General features: G+C 39.9%; 1 protein-coding gene across 1 annotated transcript in view; it reads right to left on the bottom strand.

Annotated features, from left to right (window-relative positions):
- Positions 1-12,923, bottom strand: part of LOC132024140 (FRAS1-related extracellular matrix protein 1-like) — an 82,620-nt gene that overhangs the window by 52,791 nt on the left and 16,906 nt on the right. The window contains exon 2 of the mRNA XM_059410137.1: positions 345-842. Within this exon, the coding sequence (XP_059266120.1) occupies positions 345-575 (231 nt within the window). The 5' untranslated portion in view covers positions 576-842. The remainder of the gene's footprint in view (positions 1-344; positions 843-12,923) is intronic.

Genomic DNA, 12,923 nt, shown 5'->3' with positions numbered 1-12,923 from the left:
CCCGGAATGTTCTAGTGATGGAAACAGATAAAAATGTCTTCACGTTTTACTTGTGCTATTCTGCGATCACAAGTGTAGCCTAAAACATATCTTGAAATCCTGACATCTTACCCAAAGGCACCCTGACTAGCAATGGATGAGCTAATTTGGGACAAGAATAATCCCATAAAGACTGATCATATCACACCACACAGGGCCTACTCCAACCTTTGAAAGGCTGTCCCATCCCTCTTTGGTTTCATTCGTTCTCTCTCTCTCTCTCTCTCACACACACACACACACACACCCATACACACTCACATTCACACACATGGCTGAATAGAAAAATCTCAGGAATGACCTACCTGTGGAGTGAGTTTCCCGACCCTTTGGGTCATTGGCTCGTTCATCACAACTTCCACTTTGCAAGCATCTTTCTCTTTGGGGATGACAAACTTCAGGTCATCTCCCGACAGGAAGGCAGAGCTGCCCTTCATCACCCTGATCCCACGGTTAAGGCTGATGAAGGTGGGACTGGCCCAGCCAAGGAGCAGCAGGAGCAGAACACTGGGCCCACCCCAGTTCAGAGAGCTCATGCTGTCAGGGGCCAACTTGGTTTGTCCACCGGTGAAATCCCTTCAACACAAGAGGGCTTCTGTTCTTCCTCCAGAGATGTTAGCTCATAGTCCAAGGGGCAGGGCAAGGGGTCCTGACGATGTGCCCCCAAGATCTTAACATGTCTCTTTCATTTCAAAGCCAGACAAGGAGGCTTTTCAGGCAATCCCAGGGCTTTTAATAAAACTCGCTGATCACTCCTGACAACGCCAGCAAGATGAATGTGCCTCCCAAGTGCTTTTCTAATCCTGCAAATGAGGAGAGGTTGGAGGAAAGCGAGAGAGAGAGAGAAAGAGAGAGAGAGAGACCAAAAGGTTTGTGTGACTATTCAAAAGATCCCTGCTGGCAAAGGAATCTTTCAACCAGCCTATAATTTCAGCTAAATTAAAAACAAATAAACTAACTTGACCTCCAGGCCCATGTAAAAAGGCAGTGAAGCCATTTCACTACCCTGCTTGTAACTCCCGCTTCCGGACTCAAAGCTGCCCCCCACCGCCACCCCCACCCTGCCCCATGGGGATATCACTTGTGTGGTCCCACAGGAGCCAACCAGCCTCACTCCCCAAGTACAGTGTTTGGTTGCCTGGGAGGTGAGCTCTGCTTCTGTTTCCTCATCTGTTAAATGAGGACCAGAGCTAATCTGTAGAAGAGAGCTGACAGAATTATTTGCATGCTGTTTCAAACACTGATGAATTCTTAATCATCATGACCCAAATAAGAAACGAGCTTCGTAATTTGTCCCATGAACACAACTCTGACATTGCTGGGCAATGAAGACCCTGAGAAACTCTTGAGTGTAAATTGGAGAACAGATATTTTTCTAAGTGAACATTTTGGGGGGGTGTTGTTTTTACACCAAAAAGACTAGGAATCAAGTCACATAGCTTGACTAGACACAGCTGACTCAGCGTATGCATACATGTTGGTATTGTCTATATCATTAATTGTAACATAACGCACTGAATGGAATCTTTGTTTCTACTTTCACCACTTAGAATTTCAAGATTATTTCTCTGTGTTCCATAACAGATATGACTCTGCCAAGTAAAACATATTGCAATAAATCCTCAGGTTCAGGCTAAGGTTGGGTGGACCAATGATGGTTGACTATGCCCGTAGGAAGTCTTAACGTTTTAATGATTTCAACAAATTTCTGTACATAACCAAAGGATACTCAAATAAATGTTTGACCAAAGGGTGTACACAAAAAATCACCCATGTTCAATACATCAAGGGAGGACTCATTCTCTTGTCATTGTTTGAAACCATTCACTTTTGAGGTAGTACATGACATACGTCACCTGGTATCTAAGGGGGGTGTACATTTTACAGAACAGTCTTTCTTTTTTTTTTTTTCATGGCGTCAATCTCAAACTAAAACTGTTCCCACACTCCCACTGACGGTGTTGTCCACAATCCGGCTGAATGAGGTTGGCTTATTTGGGCAGAAATGTAAACTTTGCTGTTGAACCTTCACAACAAAGTCAAACCTGGTTTCCATTCATGTTTGACATCTAAGACCACTCGAGGGGGGAAAAAAAAAGGCAGCATATTCAGAAAGAAGAGCATGGCTAAGTGTTTCTCAAAATGGAGAGGTAAGGGGAAAAACTTTGCTTTCTGAGATTTTTAAAGAATTAAATCAACCTGTAAAGGCCGTAAGGACAGCAGGCTCTCCTGCATCCCTCTTATCTCACTATCACCTCCCTTCTCCTTTCCTGCTTTTTCTAAGATCCCCTGACTTTTTTAACATGGGGAGCCTAGGGTCCCTGGACCTGGCTTTTGTCTACCCTTCCTCCCTAATGATCTCATTTCTTGGCTTTAAATACCACTTATATGCTAATGAGTCCCAAATTTATATCTCTAACCTTCTCCCTTAACTCTGGATTCCATAGGGCACTGCCTATGTGACATCTTCCTAGGGGTGTTTAACGAACATCTCATTCTTCATGTTGCCAAATTTGTGCTCTTGGTCCTCCCTCTCTCCCTCTCCCCGATCTCAGTTAATGGCATCCAACTTTTTAGTTGTTCTCTCCTTTGTCTCAATGTTTAGTCTACTGCTAAACAACGCAACAAAATCCTGTTCGTTTGTTGCAATGGACACAACTTAGGGTGACCTCCAAGAATTTCGGCCTATAGCATCCCGGAGTTCCCTCCCATCGAGTGACAGCAGAATCTTTGAGGCTTCCAAACAACAGAATAAGGCACAGGTGATGGGATGTCATTCCCATGGTCACACTATTTAAGAAAATAATCTGTCTTAGCAGACTGGGGCTCCAGGCTCTCCTGCTGGACTTGAAAAACAAGCGTCCCTGGGTTCTAGTCTGCCAACAGCCTGAATGAGCTCAGAAGAAGATGCAGCCTCAGTCAAGCCTCCAGGTAAGACTGGCATCCAACCTCCAGAGAAGATGCCTTGATTGCCGCCTGAAGCCAGGAACCCAGGTAAGCTGTGACCAGACTCCCAACCAATGTCAGCTGTGAGATAAGAAATTTGTGTTAGGTCACTAAGTTTGTAGTAATCTGCTTACTTGGCAATATAAATTGAATGCATTCTTCTTCAAAACATATCCAGACTCCAACCACTTCTCACTTCCATTGTTGTTATGAGAGCCAAGCTGTATCATCAATTCTTTGCTGGATGACTACAAATAGCATCCAATTTGACTTCCCCGCTTTGCCTCTTGCCTCCCCGATAGCCAAGCTTCAGCATGGCAGCCACAGATCCTATTAAATATTACTTAGGTCACTTCCATGCCCCAAACCCCCAATGGCCTTTCATCTTAGTGTAAAAGCCATAAGGCAACCATGTATGTAACATGTTTCTCTCTTACTTCTCTCATCAGCTCTTCTGTTTGTCTTTCCTTCACTTCCCCTGCTCTAGGCCCACTAACGTCTCTGCTTTTCCTCAAACATGTCAAGTTTAGCCTTCTCTTGCTCCCATCCAGAACCTTCCCACTTGCTGTTAGCCTCTAGCACATTCTTCTCTCGGATATTCTCCTTCTTATCTCACTGGCTCCCAGTTTTTCATCAAATGTAACACCGGCTCTGTACCACACCTAACCACTCCCTTAAAACATCCCCAGCATTCTTTTCTGCTTTGTTTTCAACCTTAGTCCTTAAAACCATCTAATAATACATTTGCTTATTTACATTGTGTGTAACCATCTCCCTCATAGAGGTGAGAATTTTTATCTTTTTTATTCATGGATTTATCTTTATGATTTCCTCCATCTCGTTGCCCAGGATGACACCACAGGCTGGCAAAGCTGTGAGCTAGAAGGAGCCTAGAAGGGACATTTGCAAAGTGAAGTCACCATACCAGCCCATTCTTCCAGAATTTTACATGGCAGAGAATATAAACTTTTTGTTTAACCCACTGATACTTGGTGTTTATTTTGGTACTCATGACTGAAGTGTAATTATAGCTTTAATCATCACCTTATTCTTCAAGTTTTTCTATTAATTTAATTTAGTCACTAATCAGCTAAATAGTGTACCTTCTTGCCTAATAGTATACGGGGCAATAGGTCATCCTCTAATCATATTATAATAAGTTCTTAATTAGCCTAGAAGTACACAGACCAAGATCCTATGCTTTTCCACAAGGAAGAGATAAGAGAGAAGGAGGAGAAAATCTATTCCTGTAGCTTCCTAAGCTGCAATGATATGGAAAGAGTGGACCTGAATTCTGAAAATCCAGATTTGGCTTGATTCTTCTGAACACTGGCTTCCTCTTCGAAGAGAAGAGCCATCCATCCTCCCACTTCCAGTTTCCCTGTGAGACCAAATGAAATAATCCATGTGGAAATACTCTAATGATAAAGTGCCATACAAATGAAGCATCACTATCACAAAATCCATCAAAGGAATAAGAGGAAAGCTTGTCTTGAGACAAGTCAAATGGCAGGACTTGGCCCTTGGTGAAGGTGGCAGAGTCGGATTCCGGACAAGTCAAACCAAGTATGTTCTGTTTACATTTTTATTTACTCTTTTCTTCCTCAGGATCGTAAGACAAGCTGTAACGATAAAAACTGAATTCCAGTATTTCGGAAACAACCTGAAGCAACACAACTGAGAGAAAAGAAGGGCACAAGAGTAACAATTTCCAAACTCAAAACCAAATATCCTTTAATCAGAGGGCTTGAGTGAAGTGTGCAAAATTAAGCTCCATGAAGATCAAAAAGAGTATGTTGTACTTATGTTCTATTTACATTCAGATTTTGCTCTGGTATTTTTTTTCTTGGTGTTGAGGAACATCAAGAATGTGGGCATTCCATGGAAAATATTGCTCTGATTTTTCACTCGAAGAAGGCAGCCGAGGAGGGGAGAGAGAGGATTTGGATGAACAAATGGAGAAGAGAAGAGCAAACAAGTGAACAGAACAATAGATAAGGAAATCTGGGCTCTGCATCATACAAAGTTTTGTAGACAATGATGGGCCTTTTACCTCCACCCCCCAAATTAAATGGTAGTAACTGTCTTGACTCTGATACAAAATTATGACGTCCAGAGGGAACCAACATTTACTTGACAACACCCTGATAAAGCTCATCACAAGAAGCCCCTTTTCTGGTCCCAACATAGGGCCTCATCAGATGCTTAGAATCCATCTGCCCACAGCTCTCTCAGAATGCCAGTGGAGGCACCCACGGAGTGAGCAGAATCAGCAGAAGCACTCAGATGCAGAAGCAGAAAGGCGGCTGAATTCTTCAAGGGATCTTGTCACCTGAATTTTAGCCACTCCAGACTTAATTTTACCCTTTAACAGAAACAAACCCTGTCTCTCTTTGTCTGTGTGGTGATTCAGCTGCTTCTCACCATTTCAAAATCCTCAGGTTGCAGCTCCAAAGCAGCTCTGTTCCTATCGACCATGTTCTCACCTTTGCCTTTTTCCTTCTTATGGGAATCAGGTATTCTAAGGAATAGCTGTACACTCCAATAAAAATGAGTGAAAACATATTCTGAAAAGTGGTAAAGGACTCTGCTTTGAGTTCTTCCTCATAAATATTCAAAAAATGTTTCTGTAATCAACCTTTCTTTCTTGGTAAATTTCCTGAACAGAAGAAAGTAATTTAGTAACATTTCCAGGTGGCTGGGGGTTAAGGAATGTGAGCTAGTATTTACTTCATAATTACACATTTGATTTAACCTTAGGAGCATGTATTCTTTATGTTAATAAAAACATGAAACTCTTATTACTTAGCTAGAGTATTTTGCACACATCAAGAAAAGAATGGATCCTAGCTGTACTCCCCGGCTCTTTCTGCAATAGAAATTTTCAGTGGTCAATGAAAATGATGTGTGCCCTGATAAGAATCATATTTACTACTATTCTTCTTTAAAGTTTGCAATGGTAGCTATGCAATGCAAAGATATACCCTTCCCCATCTTGTGCCCAGCACAATAATTTTATATCTTCTTGTTGGTTTGCTTTGCTGTGTGCAGGACTTTGGTAGATAGCCTGATACTCTTCTCAGTGATCCAGGTTAATTGTTACCAGTCAAGGGAAGATGATGCAAACAATGGAACTGTTTGTTTTCCTGTTTTACAAGTACCCTCAAGCTTTTAAAAATGAAAATAAACTTGAAAGAACAGGACCTAATAAGCCCAAAGAGAATGAAAACAGTAATTCAGAAAGATATGTGCACCCCTAGGCTTACTGCAGCATTATTTACACTAGCCAAGATATGGAAGCAACCCAAGGGGTCATTGAGAGATGAAGGAATGAGGATATGGTTTATATCTACGATGGAATATTACTCAGCTACAAAAAAGAATGAGATTTTGCCATTTGTGACAACATGGATAGAGCTAGAGAATATCATGCTAAGTGAAAGCAGTCAGTCAGAGAAAGACAAATACCATACGATACTGCTCATATGAGGAATTTAAGAAATAAAACAAATGTACATAGAAAAATAAAAAAGATAAACAAAAAAACAGATTCTTAAATCCAGAGAACAAACTGGTGGTTACCAGAGGGGAGATCAGTGGAAGAATGAGTAAAAGAGGGAAAGGGGATTAGGAGTATACTTACTGTGACGAGCACTGAGTGATATATAGAAATGCTGAATCATTATATTGTACCTCCAAAACTAATATCATGTTGTATGTTAATTATACTTCAATTTAAATTTTAAAGAAATAAATAACAAAACAGGGGAACAGGAGAAAATTAATAAAGTGGGTGTAAGTTAAAAATAGCCAACTCAGGAAAGTTAAAAACAGCCAACTCAGGATCAACCCATTCCCACCTACCCCAACAGAGAGATTTTGATATCCTTGCCTAGAGTGATGAAGAAAGCCAGTGAGATTTTTCTAACTCTACTTCACATTAAAATCTTTAAAATATCAATCAGAATGACCTGAGAAGCCACCGTGGAATTTTTTTGATGGATTTTTAAAATCATCATTATTTTCACCCAAACGAATTTCCAAAATAACTCACATAAATCAAAGGTAAAAATTTAAAGCGTAAACTTGTCGCTGAATAAAATTGCCCACAGGACAACTGAACTGAAACCAAATCATAGATGACATGAAGTGCTCCAAAGGAATGGGCATTCAAGGGGAACTGTATCCAGAGAACAGCTAGCTGTCCAAACTCAGGCAAAATGGTTCTCTTCTCTGTATTTTGGTTGAGGAAATTAAGACTTAGGCAGAGTTTACCAAGGACTTCAGATGCACTGACTCCTCTGACTTCAGCCCCCGTTGGGGGAGACAGACATGTCTAATTGCTCCTTGTGATAGGCAACAGGGAGTCAACACTCTAAGAGGTCATAGCCTGATGCAGCAGAGCCTGGGGGAAGCAGGTCTTGAGTCTCGGTGTAGGGATTTTTCCTCCTGTATGCTACCGATCTCATTCTTTTCTCTCCAACAAAGAATAGTTAAACCATATAAATCACAAAAGAGCTGGGAAGATACAGTCATAAAAAAGTTTTTCTTTTTGAGAAACACATAACCTTTTATGGAGTTTTAATTGCTCAACAACCCCACGAGAGTGAAAAATCTTTGGCAGTCTTGCCCAATACAGAATTTCCAGAGAGATTTCTCTCAAATAGAGAGATAGAATCTTGAAGAAGAAAAAGCTTATGACTTCGAAGACTGTTTTTTCTTTATCAAAGGATTGTTCATGTCTTCCTATCGCCATTTTTTGATTACCTACTATATACAGGCAGTGAGCTCTGTTCTTTATGTTTTTGTTACTCTCACGACAAGCCCTACAACACGTTTTCTACTATTGTTCTGATTTCATAGGTAAATAGTGCCTTAAAGAAGTGACAGAAGAATCATAAACAAGAATTAACATTTACTAAGTGCTTACTAAGGGCTAGGAGACGTTCAAAGTACTTTATACATATTACCTTTGTTTAATTCCTGCAACAGTTCTAGGATGTAGAGAACGATTTTACAGGTTTGGAAAATGAGGTGCAAAAAGGTTAAGTAACTTGCCCAAGGTCATCAGCTTGACTCGAGTCTGTGTCCTAGTTTTGCCTGACCCTGGGACCCACACACTTAACCACAAGACATTACACTGCTTCACATGACAGCAAAATATATATATTTTTTAAGATTTTATTTATTTATTTATTTATTTATTTATTTATTTATTTGATGGAGAGAGACACAGTGAGAGAAGGAACACAAGCAGGGGGAGTGGGAGAGGGAGAAGCAGGCTTCCCCTGAGCAGGGAGCCCAATGTGGGGCTCCATCCTAGGACCCTGGGATCATGACCTGAGCTGAAGGCAGAGGCTTAAGTGAGCCACCCCGCTGTCCCCACATCACAGCAAAATCTTACACTCCTTGCAATTACTTCACTACCCCCTCGGGGTTGTTTTCTTACAGTACGTGAACCCCTAACAATTTTAGGGGACAGTTGCAGACAGCAATTGATGACTGTTGCCTGAGTTCAAGTTTCACTGCAGGCAATGTTCTCTCAGAGAAGTAGCTGTTACTTTAAGAGCAGATAATCAAGGCAGATGCCCTGTCTCATTGCATCTTACTATTCCAACTCCTCACACAAGCAGCACAGTTTAAAGATCTCAAGGCAAACAGGTCTCCTCGAAATTCCAGGCTATTAAATCAATAAAATGTGTCTTGACTCTATTTACAGCATTGTGCTTCCCCCACTCTGCAAATTTTTTCTAAAATGCAATCTGAATCACAGAATATATGGTTTAGGAGAGACATTAGAAATCAAGGAGTCCACATCCTTCATTATTTTTTCATCAATGTAGTCATCTTTTTTGAAAATAACCCCCATTTATGTGTATTAAAAAATATATTCTCATTAACTAACAGATAAAAACAAAGAAACACACAAAAAAGGAATAACTATCCTTTCCCAACACCCAAAGAAAACATCCTTAGGTTTTTCAAATGTATGTGTATGTATATACAATTTTTAAACTTAATTAAAATCATACTATAAAAAGAGCATGGATGATCTTTTCCTATTAATGCAACATTCTAGTTTAAGCATTTTCCATATCATTAAACATTCCTTGTGATCTTACTTTTCAGTTATGCCCTCTATCCAACACATGGATATACTATGATTTCCACCTTCATGTCTTGTTATGCTGAAGTACTTACCATGCCAGTAGATCGTGATGAAAACTCCTTAATTACACATTAGTTTATTTGTCTAGTTCTTTCCTTTTGATAGTTTTCTAGCAGTGGAATTATAAGATCAAAGGGTATGAATTTATTTTGCGGATCCTGATATACGCGCTTTCTAGAGAGATGGTGCTAATTTGACACCATTTTCAGTCTAGCTCACATTCCATATCACCTCTTAAATCTTTCCTCACTTCCAAAGTGAAATGTTGTATCCTACCCCTATTTTAACTTGCATTCCTTTGTTTACTTGCGATATAGCTTTTTATTTATGTTATGTGTATTTTCTCTTTTAGAAAGCCTTTCATTTTACAGAAGAAAGAAAGTCCCATGGCAATTAGTGACTTTACTAATGTTGAAAGAAATTTCCAGGCACAAGACGGAGCCACTCCTGCCCAGGATACCACAATCACAGACCGAAACTTAGATAATTTTCGTGTCCCTGTCAATGCTCTGCTTGACCAGAAACGCCGTCTCTTCAATTAGCCAATCCCGAAGGCCAAGCCAACTCTACGCCTTTTCACCCTCAACAAGGTTGACCATGTGGCCACAACCAGTCAGATATTCTCTAGCTGTTTCTTCCTTGCTTTTTATCCTTTTTTTTTTTTTAAAGATTTTATTTATTTATTTGACAGACAGAGATCACAAGTAGGCGGAGAGGCAGGCAGAGAGAGGGGGGGAAGCAGGCTCCCCGCTGAGCAGAGAGCCCGATGTGGGGCTCTATCCCAGGACCCTGAGATCATGACCTGAGCCGAAGGCAGAGGCTTAACCCACTGAGCCACCTAGGCACCCCTTGTTTTTTATTCTTTATCCTATAAAATTTCTGGCCTTCTACCCCATTTTGCAGTTTCCTGAGACTGTCTACCTCATGAAGTGTTAAGTAAAGTTTGTTTGCATCACCCAAATTATCTCCTTTAATCAGTGTCTCCACACCAAGATTACACAGGTGTCTGGAGACAAAGCCTGGTTTAGAAACTTCGTCCTCCTGACATCCAGACCATGGCAATGTCCGCCATCCCTGAAGCTCACTCAAATCACAAATGCTTGGTCCAGAGACTATTGTTTCAGTACTTTCTTCCCCCAATTCAGCAAGTCCTGACAGACTCCCAGAACTATGGAGAGAAAGCCTTTCCTCGGGCTATGCTGTCAAGACCCAAGTTGCAAACATGGATCTTTGACCACCACACAAACTCATTAGAAGGTTTCCATTCTAGGATTTTTCAGTAGTTCAGTGTTTATCCCACTGATCAAGGTCACATTTTGCGAACTATGTTTCTTAAAATACACATTTTGGGGATGTTATAAGCTTTCACACACACAAAAGTCTTCTATATCCAAATATATCTAAAACACAGAAAGCTAAAAGGTTTTTGTTTTTGTTTTTAAGATTCGCAATGCAATATGAGCATATCAGAGGCTCTAAGAAGCCCTGAGGAAAGAAAAACTTTCACATGGAAGTTTGCAAACTTACAGAAAACACTCTCCGTCCCAATACAAAATCCAGGTTCTTTGATAAATCACTCAAGAAACACTTGGTTAGAGAGTTAAAAATGACTGAAATACAGAATGGCCACAAATTTCTGGCCATCCCTGATAAATCCATATTTAATGAATCTACATCAGAAATCCAAATTCCAGGCCACTCTTTGGAAACCAGACATCTGGCCTTTCTCTACAAAGACCTTCCACTAAAACTACCTTCAAAGGTAGAGAAAATGGATGGCAGGGTGAAAAAGATTTTGTCCCCTTGATTTACAGTTGTTTTTAATGACTTTTGAAGTTTCTTAAACCATCAAAGGCATTTCCTTGAAGATTAGGAAGTGACCATAATTTACATTCACTTTGCTTTTAGCCAGAGGGTTGTATCAAACAAATTTTCACAACAGCTTGTTTTAATTGAATAACTTAAACAGAATGAAAAACATTCTCATTCACAATGGTCGACTCTACCTGGGACTGAACCATGTGTACACACCCAGACTTAAACTCAGGACCTTCCCAAACACAGTCACACTATTAAAATTGGCTTTTCTCTTCTTGAGTGAATTCTGTATCTTTTAAATTCACCAAACACCAAGTTGTCCAGAAGTGAGATTCTGTTGAAAGTCACATGAGGTCATGTTCAGAAGTTCATCATCTGGGAACAATTCCCTTTCTACATTAGATCCTGGTTCTCTGTTTGAAGAGGACAAATTCACTAGTTCACTTAAGATACAAGCAATTACAGAATACCCATTTTGTGACAAGGGCTCTAATAAGTGCTAGACAAAAGAAAAAAAAAGACAAAAAAATTCTTGCTCATACAGCACATTTATATTGTAATGGAGAAGGAATACATATAAACTCTGAATTCAAAAAGAGTGGTAAGTGTTCTAATGGTGGAATGCATTGCCTGCTACAGGAATAAATAGGAAGGCAGCATTGACTCATACTGGGCATAGGGGAGAGCACTTTCCTACAAGGGGAGAGAGCTAAATTAGGACAAATAGGATTTATTTAGAAAGGTGAAAGGGAGTTGGAATGGCTAAAATTAACCAGTTAGGATGACAGGTGTTGGCGAGAATACAAAGAAAAGGGAACCCTCCTACATTGTTGGTAGGAATGCAAGCTGGTGCAGCCACTCTGGAAAACAGTATGGAGGCTCCTCAAAAAGTTGAAAATAGAGCTACCCTATGACCCAGCAATTGCAATACTGGGTATTTACCCAAAGATACAAATGTAGGGATCCCAATGGGCACGTGCACCCGAATGTTTACAGCACAATGTCCACAATAGCCAAACTATGGAAAGAACCTAGATATCCATCAACAGATGAATGGATAAAGATGTGGTATATATACAATGGAATACTATGCAGCCTTCAAAAACTTGCCACCTGCAACGATCTGGATGGAATTAGAAGGTATTATGCTAGGTGAAGTAAGTCAATTGGAGAAAGAAAATTACCATATGATCTCACTGATATGAGGAATCTGAGAAACAAGACAGAGGATCATAGGGGAAGGAAGGGAAAAATGAAACAAGATGAAACCAGAGAGGGAGACAAACCATAAGAGACTCTTAATCATAGGAAACAAACTGAAGGTTGCTGGAGAGAAGGAGGTGGAAGGGATGGGGTGACTGGGTGATGAACATTAAGGAGGGCATGTTATGCAATGAGCCCTGGGTCTTATAGACAACTGATGAATCACTGAACTCTACCTCTGGAACTAATAGTACACAATATGTAAATTAACTAAATTTAAATAAAAAAGAAGCTTGTAACTATTCCTAGAAGAAAGCAGGCCATACATTAACAATAATTATCTTCGCATGCTAGAATTTTGGATAGTTTTTATTTTCTTCTTTATAATTTTTTTTAATTTTCCACAATGAATTTATACTATTATAAAAATTGGGAAAATGTTATTTTTTAAAAACTTCAGATGTACTATCAGTTTATTTAGTCTCTTCCTTATTGTTAGACATTTGGGTTTTCCAGTATGGGGCAATGAATATCTTTGTTCATAAAGTATTTTCCAAATTCATACTTATTTCTTTAAAAAAAAAAAAAAAGGATTTCCATATTGGCAGATCTTTTAACAGGACTATTTGTGATGGTTGGCCTCTTTTCTTCACCAGACATCTGTGAGTTTGGATTTTATCATTAGCTATGGTATGCAAGTAAGATGGTCAAGGTTATTGTAGTATAGCTCAAGGAGCAATGCTGGGTA

Source organism: Mustela nigripes, chromosome 9 (genome assembly GCF_022355385.1).
Source record: "Mustela nigripes isolate SB6536 chromosome 9, MUSNIG.SB6536, whole genome shotgun sequence".
Taxonomy (NCBI): domain Eukaryota; kingdom Metazoa; phylum Chordata; class Mammalia; order Carnivora; family Mustelidae; genus Mustela; species Mustela nigripes.
The sequence above is the reverse complement of the archived record's forward strand: the minus strand, read 5'-3'. Positions and strand labels throughout refer to the sequence as shown.